Source organism: Bison bison, unplaced genomic scaffold (genome assembly GCF_000754665.1).
Source record: "Bison bison bison isolate TAMUID 2011002044 unplaced genomic scaffold, Bison_UMD1.0 scf7180017864486, whole genome shotgun sequence".
In the NCBI taxonomy this organism is placed as follows: domain Eukaryota; kingdom Metazoa; phylum Chordata; class Mammalia; order Artiodactyla; family Bovidae; genus Bison; species Bison bison.
In genome coordinates this window covers 4,520,506-4,533,214 of record NW_011495046.1, presented here as the reverse complement: position 1 = coordinate 4,533,214, position 12,709 = coordinate 4,520,506, and the positions used below count along the sequence as shown (strand labels likewise).

At 35.6% G+C, this 12,709-nt stretch overlaps 1 protein-coding gene across 2 annotated transcripts in view; it reads right to left on the bottom strand.

The window, feature by feature from the left end:
* Positions 1-486: 486 nt before the first annotated feature.
* Positions 487-12,709, bottom strand: part of PAPOLG (poly(A) polymerase gamma) — a 34,213-nt gene continuing 21,990 nt past the window's right edge. The window contains exons 14-23 of one of the 2 annotated variants that reach the window (XM_010862952.1): positions 11,469-11,588; positions 10,808-10,917; positions 9,011-9,132; positions 8,599-8,774; positions 8,100-8,188; positions 7,802-8,019; positions 7,173-7,238; positions 6,943-6,999; positions 5,207-5,301; positions 487-5,037 (exon numbers count right to left, since the gene is read on the bottom strand). In XM_010862952.1, coding sequence (XP_010861254.1) covers positions 4,803-5,037; positions 5,207-5,301; positions 6,943-6,999; positions 7,173-7,238; positions 7,802-8,019; positions 8,100-8,188; positions 8,599-8,774; positions 9,011-9,132; positions 10,808-10,917; positions 11,469-11,588 — 1,288 coding nt within the window. In that variant the 3' untranslated portion in view covers positions 487-4,802. Of the gene's footprint in view, positions 5,302-6,942; positions 7,000-7,172; positions 7,239-7,801; positions 8,020-8,099; positions 8,189-8,598; positions 8,775-9,010; positions 9,133-10,807; positions 10,918-11,468; positions 11,589-12,709 lie in introns of both variants that reach the window. The other variant, XM_010862953.1, reaches the window with a different exon arrangement.

The following is a 12,709-nucleotide window of genomic DNA, read 5'->3' as shown; positions in this document are numbered from 1 at the left end:
TGCAGGTTAAATAACTGAAATGTTGAAAAGTAACACGATACAGACGTAGGATGACAGACAGTGGTCAGGTTATCATGGAAGGTTTTATGTGGCCATTAGGCTCAAGATGTTAGTGATCAGAGATTTGCAAGGAAGGGTTTTTAAGGACTAATTAATAAAGTTTGGCTGGCTCATATGGTTTGAAAGATAGTTTTTAGGACATGTGCTTTTAAAAGCATCAGATTCTGTCTTGCCCATAATAGCTTAATGCATGCAGTCAGATCCACAAAGAACCTGTTATGATGTTAATCTAACACATGAAGCATAGTGTGATAACTGTGTTAGATCCTAGGAACAATGAGTTGCCCTCATCAGAAACTCCCACTCTGGGTATGGTTAGCTGGCACTCCAATCAGTGTACTTTACAAGTGGCTATTAGAAGTCCTTCTGTTATCCATGGCTCAATCCATACAAAAGGCTTTGATAATTAGCTTAATAAATGTCAAATGTGTTTCCACTGGTGCCGTGGCTTGCTAATATCTTGATGCAGACACAGGTTCTTATTTGTGAATTCAGTACTAGATTCAAGATAGGTGCGCTACTACAAACAAGCACAGTTCATTAACAAGAAGGTGACAAGACCTACAGCTTGTACTTCTGTGGACAGTACCCAAGATCTGACTGCTAAATGCGCTGCTGTTCAGCCATTAGCAGAGAAGTCTGCTTGCCTGATGCTGACCAAAAGGGTGATAGAATTTTGCCCCCAACGTTTGAGGCAGATGCTACTGCTTGCTAATATTTAATCAGATATTCCGTGTAAGGCAAACTGCATATGAGATTTGCTTTTGTATTAAGCAAGTAGTGGATCCCATTATCTGCCAAAGAGTCTGAGAGGTAAATGACCAACTAACTGGCTGTCAGTCTGAAATATAAGTAAAGACGTCTGGTACTTTTAAGTTACTCCCAAATAATATCAGTCAATCACCAATACCTATTTATCAAAGCAAGTTTATTATATTACTTATTCCAGACAGATAATGAGGCTTGTGTGTACAACTAAGAAATTAAGACAATCCAAATAAAAAGCAGGAAAATTAATATGAATTACACAAACAGCTAACTAGAAAGGAGCAGCAGCTGCATTCATTTTACATTAATACTGTGAAGTGATGTAGCACCATTTACCTCAAATATATCCTAAGTACTTTTTAAGGTAATTACTTGGGTCCTTGCTAAAAATGCAGCAATACATTAAAAAATTAGAGCAAGCCTGATGATAATCTTATGTTCAGCTAACTTCAAATATAAAACTCCAGAAAAAAATAGGAAATCTGGGAAGGCTCTGACCTTGTACAATTCTTTTAAAAAATCCTAAGGAAATAGTTACCATTTTTGAGACTGGCTTTTTTCTATTGCTTGCACTATATTCATCACTATTATCATGACTTAAATTCCAAGCTTTGGAAGGTTTAATAGGTAGTTATTTATGCACTCACATAATTTTATTTATTAAAAAATTTTTTTTACACTAAAGTTCTATTTATTGGTCTGTTCAGTCTGAACCACAAACATGGAGGAATAAGAAATTTAAGGCTACCAAATCAAAGGATTAGAATCTTTAATTATTATTTTTTAAGGATCTTTAATGATTAATTCTGCTTTTTACCATTTCTAATGATTATTCTAAGCTATTCTACTCTGATCAATCCTACGTTGAAATTTGTTGGTTTGACCCTGTTAAATGAATTGAAGTTAACATGAAGACATTTATAAATCCAATCATAAAGCTTTTTCTAAATACTGATAAAGTTTCATCTGAGATATATAAAGAAAACTTGAAAAGAGAAATTTAGTATTCCAGAGTCTTTCATTAGCCCACTTTACTAGTTAAGAGCCACAGTACATTTTCAGAAATATACCACAGAAAAATCTTAAGAAAATTCCAAAGTTTGGGATTATTCAATCCTGTAAAGCTGTGGTCCCTAACTTTTTTTTTCTTAGTGTCATGAACCATTTTGAGAACTGATGAAAGTATGAACTTCCCCTCAGACATATGCATATGAACAGAAACTTCTTATATATATTTACAAGGGATTCCCTACAGTCCATGATCTTGCAAGTTGGGAGTTCCTATTTTCAAGTGGTGGACACCGTGGAAAATAAGTTTAGCCCATTTTGACACTGTTTGTCTTCACTTCTCTGTGCCTATATAGGACAGTAAGCATTTTAATGTTATCAAATTGCTGTCTTAAGACAAAAACTCTTATTGTAAACACAGTCTTGTAAAATCCTCTTCCCCTAATTTTACAAGGTTTTAAGCCATGTATCCTGTCTCTCAAATTAGTTAAATCCCTAAGGTTTAAACTAGCAGATAATCGTTTCTTTGATATATATAATTCTTTAGAGCCAGTCACTGAAAAGTAAGATTAAAATTTAATACCGTCATGAAAATGAATGTGTTGTCTACATACAGAACAGGTTATTCGACTTTGTAAAATATATTTCTAGTTATTCTTGAAATAAAACACACCTCAGAATCAAACACACTCGCCTAGCGCCTCTGAACATAGCACACAGTCACAGATCACAGCCCCCTCTTAACTCACTTGGAACCCCATCTCCTACCATGACGACAAAATGTGCAGCTGACCCTTGCACAATGTAGGGGTGCTGAACCCCTCACCCCAGTTGAAAACACTTGTACTGCTAACTCTGTCTCAAAAACATAGGAATTGATACATGACTCACCCAAGGGCAGGAAGCTGAAACAGTTTGGATAGAATCACGACTCAAACCCTAGTTCTTTTGATTCTACATATTGTGATCTCCCCTACTTAAAGATCTGTAAGATAAAAATACAAGTACTATTTATTGAAAAAATATGTATAGGTAACATATAGGACCTCTGTAGTATATACATATAGGACCTGTGTAATTCAAATCTGTGTTGTTCAAGGATCAACTGTACTGATCTACCTACTGTTTGGGATAGAAAACACTTCATTTCTGACCAAACCCACCATCTCAAAAGCATCTCATCAATTCCCCAAACCAGTCAGCAAACAGGTTGAAGAATACTGTCTCTGAGGAGTTATTTGGCTATGTCTTTAACCCCATGTCAAATGGACACTTAAAACAAGAGATATGACTATACTATAGTACAAAGGTTAGGCCTGTTGCTTTCTTATTAAAGAGAAACTCCGCTAGTTACTCCAAAGAATTGGTTTACATAGTAGGTGAAACTTGGATCTACGTATGAAGAATTCTTAAAGCCCTTAAAGAACTTTTTAATGTTTTGAGTCACATGACAGTTATTCAGTCCTTTCATAATCATGTACTTTTGCTCAAACAGAATATTTATAAAACAAAGCTCAAAATACCTGAATAAAGGACAAGGGTCAGCTAAAAAAACAGCTTTGCCAAGGAAGCTACCATTTGGTCATGGGATTTCATTCTCGTCTTTTCCTATGTAGAAAATAAATAAGGGAACAACCATTGTTTTCTCCTTGCTATTCTTTAACTTTCACAAAGGAAAACTTAGAAGTAAACACTAGAATTTCCATTTCAGAGATGTAGGTAGGGGTCAGGAACAGGAGGGGAGAAGAAGGATACTGCTCTCTGACAATCAGAATTCAAGTCATTTCAGCTCAATGGTAAAGGGCTTGCAAGAAGAAATGAACTATGACTCCAATGGCTAAATGGCATCCCGTGTGTCCTATAAACTATACAACCAAGGGCTTCTCCCTGCACTATTCAAACGTACCATTTTGTTTTCCCTACTAGACCCGCTAAATGGTGAGTGCAAGCTGAGGAAGGTAATATATACCAGCATTCCGGGCTGTGTAATCTATACATTTTCATTTTAATTCAAGCATAATCCATATTTAAAAAATTAGACTAAAGAGAGACAGTAAAGGTTTTAAAGTTTTCTCTTTGAAAAGATGGTATCTTACAGTACATACAAAAATACTCTGAAAATACATACGACTTCATTTACAAAACACTGAATCAACATATTACAAGAATTACATGGTTATGGATTTCAATAAATGGAGCATGCATTCATGAAACTTAAAAAATATTAAGAAAAGGACTGAAAAAAGCAGTGTAAAAAAAGACAACTCATATTTAAATAAAAATTACAAAGGTCCTGAGCCAATTAATGGTTGGTAACAATGTCATCAAAAATGCCTTTAGGTCTCAATAAAATCCACTGCTTATTTCTGCATGCCTAGTCCGTGAAGAAACTGAAGTTGTGGGAATACGTAATGGTCAGGAATTATCATGCCAAGTTAAATTGTACACGTCAAAAATACAAGTTTGCCATACTTAAAGTATCTTTATTGTTGATGCCAGATTGAGTTGCTCCTCAGTAAAAAATACCAGTCAACTAACAAGAATGGCATGAGATAGCTTATGTAATAATTTTACCGTTCATATACTGACTTTCAGTATTCTGGTTATATTTTGATTCTTAATAAAGATGCATTTCAAAGGCCTCCACAGGAGGCAAAATATAGAGAATTTGTGGTGCCCAACTCTTATGTAATCACTGGACTAATCCTCCCTGGTAACTATGCAACATTTGGACAGAAAGGCACAAAAAAATAAAATTTAAATATTTCATGTGCCAATCTGAGAAAAAATAATTTAAATCAACAGAACAGACAAAAAGTACATCTACACAAATGAGGAAAGCAGAAAAGATACCTCACATTCATTTATCTCAGGTTTCACAAAGTGGCTTCAATGCTAAAGTAAATGTGTTAACATTTGGAAAATTACAAGACTTTTTTTTTTTTTTTCTTCAATTTTTTTCAGTTCTATACAATGATTACAACATAAGACTTAAAAAAAGGCGGGGGCGGTGGATATTTCAGGACTTGTTTTATGAGTGTCCAAAGAGCCAAGAACTGGTTCCCATAACAGAGAAACAAGCATCGAAAGTTAAGGCAGTAAAACCTCCAACGCAAAGCCATAAGACTGCAGATGACAATTTGATAGCAGGTGATCCTCAGAGAAGTGTATGTAGCAATCAATGAGAGAATGCTACAGCATCTGCAGGTCAAAGTGTGAGAGTTCAAAAAAACACTTCAAGGTCGCTAGGCGGATGACTGTAACTTTCCCCTTATCTTATGTGTGACAGCTCACTCTATCCTTAAGAGTGGCTGCATCTATGCCACTAAATGATTGCATATTCACTTTAGTAAGGAGGCACTGCTTTTACCGATTTAGGGTCAGCCGAATGGAATTTTTGATGACACGGATGTTATTTGCTGGAACTGGAGATGATGAATCTGGTAGTTCTTTGCTGGGCAGTCTCTGTTAGAAAGAAATAGAAACAAAGAAGGAAAAACAAATACATATTATAAAGGTCCAGTGAGTAAAACAGTAACAAAAGTCTGAATTTTTTGCCAAGAGCTCTAAGTTCCTATACACTCAAGTATGCGTTGAATACTTTCTCCCGATGTTCATAGGTACTTCTTGTTTGGGGGACTTAAAAACAGGTGAAAAGCAAAGGGACAGGGAAAGGGCAGAAGTGGGAGGGCTGTATGAATAAAAAAGAGGGCTGTGTAAAATCAGTCGACACTTCTACACTGAGAAATGCACAAAGTCCTCCTCAGAGTCAGGCAACAGTAAAGAGAAACAGGAAGACTACAGTCACTAAACACGAAATTCTCAGGGTGCAAGGTGAGAAATGAGTGTGTATACAGAGGGAAACTTGACATTGAGTTATATCCCTCAATTAGTTTCTGTACAACATTCATGGAGAATAACCCAACTTGTGAGGTAATTAAGTTTTTAGGAAAACTGACTTTGCAGTCAGGGTAGGTAACTTTAGTGATGGTACAATTCAGTAACATCTCTATGAAGGCTTTTGAAGACATTAAAGAGTATTACATAATGAAGGCAAGTCTATGAAACTGAGAAACAAAGATGGAAACCTAAAATACAAATAGTTGTGTGATGGAAACACAATATGTAAGCTTCAAGTCATTAAGAGAAGACTGCAAGAAGTAATCCTCCTTTCACGTTACCTTGGCTAAACAATTGTATTATAGGGGCATCCATTAAAAAACATGAAAAATTTCAGACATGCATAAAAGAATAGAAAGGACGATGAAGATGCCACAATGAAGACTCAGACATTATTAAAATTTTGCCGTAGTTGTTTGGGTTATACCGCTTGCCCTTTATACTTGAAATCTTTTAAAGTAAAACTCAGACATTTCATTTCACACTTTAATATCCACCTCAAATTTTTTCTTCCACTACCATACATTATATAATTATACACCTCTATTTTTTCTAACTTGCTCTTATGTTAAACTGTGTAAATTCTACAACTAATAGAAAGTATGAGGACATTTTCTATTTTGCTTTAGAACTGCCAATACATCCAGGGGAATCTGGCAGGGTGACAGTTGACTACAACAAGAAACACGAGAACCTACATTACTAGCTAAAATGTTAATCCCTTGAAAATAAATATTTAAATTAAGATTTAGGGGCTCTTTAGCTCATATTTCAAAGATACTTACTCTATACACCAGTATATTTGGTTCCTCCAAAATATTAGTAAGTATGGTCCCCAACCATCAAGCCTGATTTTCACAGTAAGCAATGGGGTACAACAAAAGACTATCAAGTGTTGGCAGGAATTACTGTGCTGAGCACTAAACTGCTTCCTTAAAAACAAAAGTTGGACATACCTTGAATAAATCATGAAATCTTGAACAACTCCCTCTTTTCTAGACTTTTGAGATACATACATTTAGCCTCATATACTCTGCTATTTCCATCCCCAACTTCCAACTACACTGCTGATATGGAGGATACGGACAAAATCTTATTAATTCTTTCCTTCACCTAAGTGCTAGGCTCTTCTTAATGAGCTTTTTGTACCTGTAGATTACCTATGAACTCGTACTTGTGCATTTTATTTACAAATTAGACTGTTACCTTTTTGCGTGATGTATCAATAGTTGGAATAGGCATACATTCTCCTCCAATGGCATCCTAAAAACAGAATTACATACAAGTGAAAACGTTCCTATATGCAAATATTTATTTCTACATGATATAAGCCATAACTAAAAGTTAAGAGATAAATCTGATCTACTTTTGAATATTGTACTTTTCCTGGTACATGGCTCTTTAAGTATTTTTAAGCACACTATTAATATACTTACCACTGATTTTCTTTTTCTGTCTTCAGCAGCACGTGATTCCTTAAACGTTGATTCAAGTCGAATAAACTAAAATATAAACATTAAAATGAGGTGCTATTATTACCTATTAAATAGGTACTATGTATTTATAGGTTCTATTTATTATCTATAAAACCATATAAGTCTATATAAAATAAGAAACTAATTAGTGACCAGGCTAATGTCAAAACTTTTACAAACAGGTTTGGTGAGCAAAGATAATTTAAATCAGATTGAATTTAATTGACACCCTTAATTTCTACAGTTTGATCTACTGAGATGATAGTACTTATACCACCACCTATTGGAGGCAGAGGAGATCACCATTATTAACTCAATAAATTAATTTAGTTACCAATAATGACTTTTACGTAAGCCAAGGAGAAACTCAGACTAATCATTCAAATTTTTAGACACATTATTAGTTTGAATTCAGAATGAACAATTAGTATTATCCTATTAGGGTTTAGGTAAATATTCTTTTTAAACGGTCAAATCCTAACGGAATACTAAGGTAACTATGAAGAACTGTGAGCTTCTTTACCACTATTTTAAGTTTACTTTGAAAAAAAAAATTGACTACGGAATCACCATTGACTCTGTAATCATACCTTTTCTATGTCTTTCAACCTCTTAGAGGACCCATCTACGGATGGGGAGTGGGGTCTTTTAGGCGTAACATTCTTGGTTACATTTGACATCCCATTTAGATGTGGCTGCCCCTGGACAGGGTTGTGAGGTGTGACCCTAGGAATGACATTTCGTCCTACTACCGTAGGAATGGTACACACAGCTGGGGGTGATACAGCTTTTAATGCAGAGTCGACTTCTGAAAAGGAAAAAAGAAAGGTTTTAGTAATTAAATACAGATGTAATAGAATCATAACTAAGAAAAGTGTAGATACCTACTTGCACCAATGACAGGAATAGATAGCCCTTGAGCTGGCGGGACACTCAGTGGCTTTTCCACGATTACAGCAGCAGGCTCAGCATTATTCCTATAAAAAGTGTTACATAATCATTATTAACTTATTTAAACAGTATGTATTTAAAACCTTAACTAAATGTTTAAATTACTTCTTTCAAGTACTCCTACTTTAATATTTCACCAAAGGAAGAAAAAAAACAGTGGGGGAAGGAAGAGGACCCAGTGAGAATTAACAGCAAAAATTAAAGAGAAAACCTGGACATTTCTGTTTACTTACCTATTAATATTCCCATATATTCATAAACCTAGACCACATCCCACAGGATTACCACAAACTGTCAAGTAATTCTAAATAAGAAACTGACTAGTAACTCACAAAATTTTTTTTTTTTACAGTTAAAAGATATTTAGCAAAAGTACACAAGTTTATATTATCCTCAAATAAACTGAAGACTGAAAGGAAAATTTTGAAATGCAGACCTCTCTGTCTCCCCTGAAGGAGGAATATCAGGCTTGGAAGGCTTGTTTGCAGACACTGGGGAATTAAAAGGTGTTTCATTATCAGTGTCTCTGGAGCTGTCCAAACAATTGCTATCCAGAGATGATCTTTTGGATTGAGGTCCACTTGAACTTCGGGTGACATCAGATAGACTTTGCTGAAACAGGGGAAAAGCTTTTAGGATTTCAATAAGTAAATGAGAAAAATGGTTTCAATTCTGAAGTACATATCAAACAAAAGATATTTTGTGATTAATGAAGGTTAAGATTTTAGTCCTAGATTGAATTGCCTGTACTTTCCCAAACCTCAATAGGTTTAGGTGCTGCCGAAATGCAGATTTGGGCCCAGGATCATGTGTCTGGGTTCAGACTGGAGAGGTGAGTACAAACTCACCTTCTTCTTCTTCTGAAGAATTTCTGCAGGAAGGTAGTGATGAAGTTGTTTTTTTTTAACATGAGTTGCTTCAATTTTCATTCCCTCCTTTAGCATGTTAATATTGTTTGCCTGTCTGTACACTGTAACAAAAGTCAGTATGTTAAAATGGGAAACTCCTTTCTAAAGAAAGGGTGCTATTTTGTTTTTCTAAAATACGAACCTTCAGTATCTCCACATTACTACACAAAAACACATTCTTCTTACAGCACACATACTTCCAAAACATTTTCACAACATCACAATCCTTTTCAAGTACTGACTAGTTTCCTCATGTCCAACTTGTAAGACTTTCCCATAATCTAATCTCACTAACAAAATTAATGTATGGATAAAAGTTTTCCAAAATCTTGTTTTCTGCTATTTTCCCTAAGGGCAATCTCTTCTCATTACTACCTGCCCAAATCTGAGCTAATCCTAATACCATATACACAAGATGCAATTTAAGCTCTCCTCCTCCATGAAGCTTCTTTTACTATATGAGTCATAGACTGTTAGACATGAGAAACCATCTAGAAGTACATCCTTATCATCCAGGTAGGTAAGCAAGACTCAACAGCCTTGAATGCCCTGCCAATACTGAAATACACATAGCCCCAGATTCCCACTCTGGTGCTTCTCACCCCTTGTAAGAAAGTCAGTTTTATTAACTATTATATAAATTATTTAGTGTGTGTTAATTGTGAATACTCGTATGATAAGCTAAGAGAGGGGTGGGAGGTTTCTTCTGCACAGTATCTACTGTGAAATGCAAATTATATAATCTCTTGGGGCCTCAATATCTCTATCTGGAGAACATTTTATAAATCTGTAATAAACAGAGGTTCCCAACCCCTTCCTTTTGGAAAAAATGAGTCCAAATTAGAATGGAAAAATATCTATGTTTTCATTCCAGATTGCTTATAAAAGAACCCTCAAGAGTGCATGTTCAATGTGCAGACTTCTGGCTCCACTCCCAGAGCCTATGATTCAGTAGTTGTAAGGTGATGCAGAGAAACCTGCATTTTCATGATAAATATGAGTGCTAGTTCAAAAGAAAAACTCAGATGAGCTAACCAAGAATATAGTATAAATGTAGTTTCCATATTATTAAGACAAGCCCACATTTATAACAAATATATTAAGATATTCCACAGAGATGGTCTTAGAAGATAAGATTCTTTTCACTGATTCTGAAACATATTCAGCAAGCCTGTGTTGACTGATACTTATTTCATGTAAAATAAAGGTCAAAAAACAAGTAATCTTTATGACTTTGGTTATAAACACTGGCTGTACACACTAAAAATCTAGAGTTTCTTTAGTCTTCTTTTTGTTTTAAAAGTTAATATATTCACATGCTACAAAACTCAAAGAGTTCATGAGTATACAGTGAAGTTGCCTCTGTCAGACACACCCAGTTAGTTCCTTGACCTAAAAGCAATTCTGCCAGTTTCTTTTAATAAAAACTATATATCCTTCCAGAGATAGTCTATGATTTTTAAGCAAAAATGCATGCATTTCTTTACTGATTTATATAAATGATACTATACCATACCTACTGGTCTGTACCTCCCTCCTCCCCCAAGAGGTCTTGTAAGTTGTTTCATCATGCCTTTACTTTTTTAAGGGCAGCGTAGAGTTTCACAATATAGATGTTTCATGTTCATTTAACCAAATGTGGAACTTTATAAAAATACAGCCAGCCAGATCCTAGACAGAGGATACTGCATTACAGCCAAGGTTGAGTGCCACAGCTCTATGATGACAAAGTCTTACCTGTATCAGTAAATGACTGTATATCGTATGTCAAGTCTATATTAACACTTTCTGCATTTTCTACTCTCCGAAAAATTATTCCAAGGAACCACATTGATACATAATTGTTGCTATAAAATAAAATTTAAGAATTTCCATTAATTTTTAATAATTTTACAGATGCTTTTTGATAATTAAAACTTGGTCTCTATGGAAGCACAAATACAAATTTCAATGGTTTGGCCAAATTCTTAAAAAAAAAAAAATGTTAAGTTATCCTGTGTTATTATAAAGCAGATTAAATGCTTTGAAAATGACTGACTATGTATTTAAGGATTGTTGAGGTCTGTGGGCTACCAACATAGTATGTACTTGGTTGGTTTTTTTTTTTGGCCTCATCATGTGGCTTGTGAGATTTTAGTTCCTTGACCAGGGACTGAACCTGGGCCCTGGGCAGTGAGAGTCAGAGTCCTAACCACTGAGCCACCACAGAATTCCCAACATGTACTTAAGTTTTAAGCATGATCACTTATGCTCAAGTACACGATTTATCATCATCCATCAGTGCCTGTTACACAGCAATAACGGCTATGTAACATGGCAATCTTATAAGTGATCTTAAATATACACATGTCAGGTAACATTATTTAAGAAATAAAATATTAAAAAATAATTAACTTACTCTTTATGATGTTCCTTATTTCCTGGGAATGACTGGGGATTTACATGGGCAAGAGTAATAAATTCATTCCGTTCCAAATTTCCCACAAGTACACGTATTTTAGATTCTACTAACCCAACCCTAAAATAAAAAGATAAGAATTTTCAATGTTAAATGTGGAAGCTATATCCAAGTAAACCAAATAGCATATTAGCTATGATGATTTTGTTGTTCAGTTGCTAAGTCGTGTCTGACTCTGTGACTCCATGGACTGCAGCACACTTAGGCTTCCCTGTCCTTCACTATCTACCAGAGTTTGAGCAAACTCATTTCCATTGAGTCAGTATGCCATCTAACCATCTTATCCTCTGCTGTCCCCTTCTCCTCCTGCCTTCAATCTTTCCCAGCATCTGGGTCTTTTCCAATGAACTGGCTCTTTGCATCAGGTGGCCAAAGTATTGGAGTTTCAGCTTCAGTTCTTCCAGCAAATATTCAGGACTGATTTCCTTTAGGACTGACTGCTTGGATCTCCCTGCTATCCAAGGGATTCTCAAGAGTCATCTCCAGCACCACGGTTTGAAAGCATCAATTCTTTGGTGCTCAGCCTTCTTTGTGGTCAAACTCTCACATCCTGTACATGACCAGTGGAAAAACCATAGCCTTGATTATACAGGCCTTTGTCAGCAAAGTGACGGCTCTACTTTTTAATATGCTGTCTAGGTTGGTCATAGCTTTTCTTCCAAGGAGCAAGCATCTTTTGATTTCATGGCTGAAGTTACCATCTGCAGTGATTCTGGACCCCAAGAAAATACAGTCTATCACTGTTTCCACTGTTTCCCCATCTATTTGCCATGAAATGATGAACTGGATGCCATAATCTTCATTTTTTGAATGGTGAGTTTTCAGCCAGCTTTTTCACTCTCCTCTTTCACTTTCATCAAGAGGCTCTTTAGTTTCTCTTCGCTTTCTGCCATTAGGGTGGTATTATCTGCATATCTGAGGTTGTTGATATTTCTCACAGCAATCTTGATTCCGGCTTGTTATTCATCCAGGCAAACACTTATGGTGTATTCTGCATATAAATTAAATAAGCAGGGTGACAATACCTTGACGTACTCTCTTTCCCAATTTTGAACCAGTCTGTTGTTCCATATCCAGTACTAACTGTTGCTTCTTGACCTGCATACAGGTTTCTCAGGAGGCAGGTAAGTTGGTCTGGTATTCCCATCTCTTTCAGAATTTTCCACAGTTTGTTGTGATCC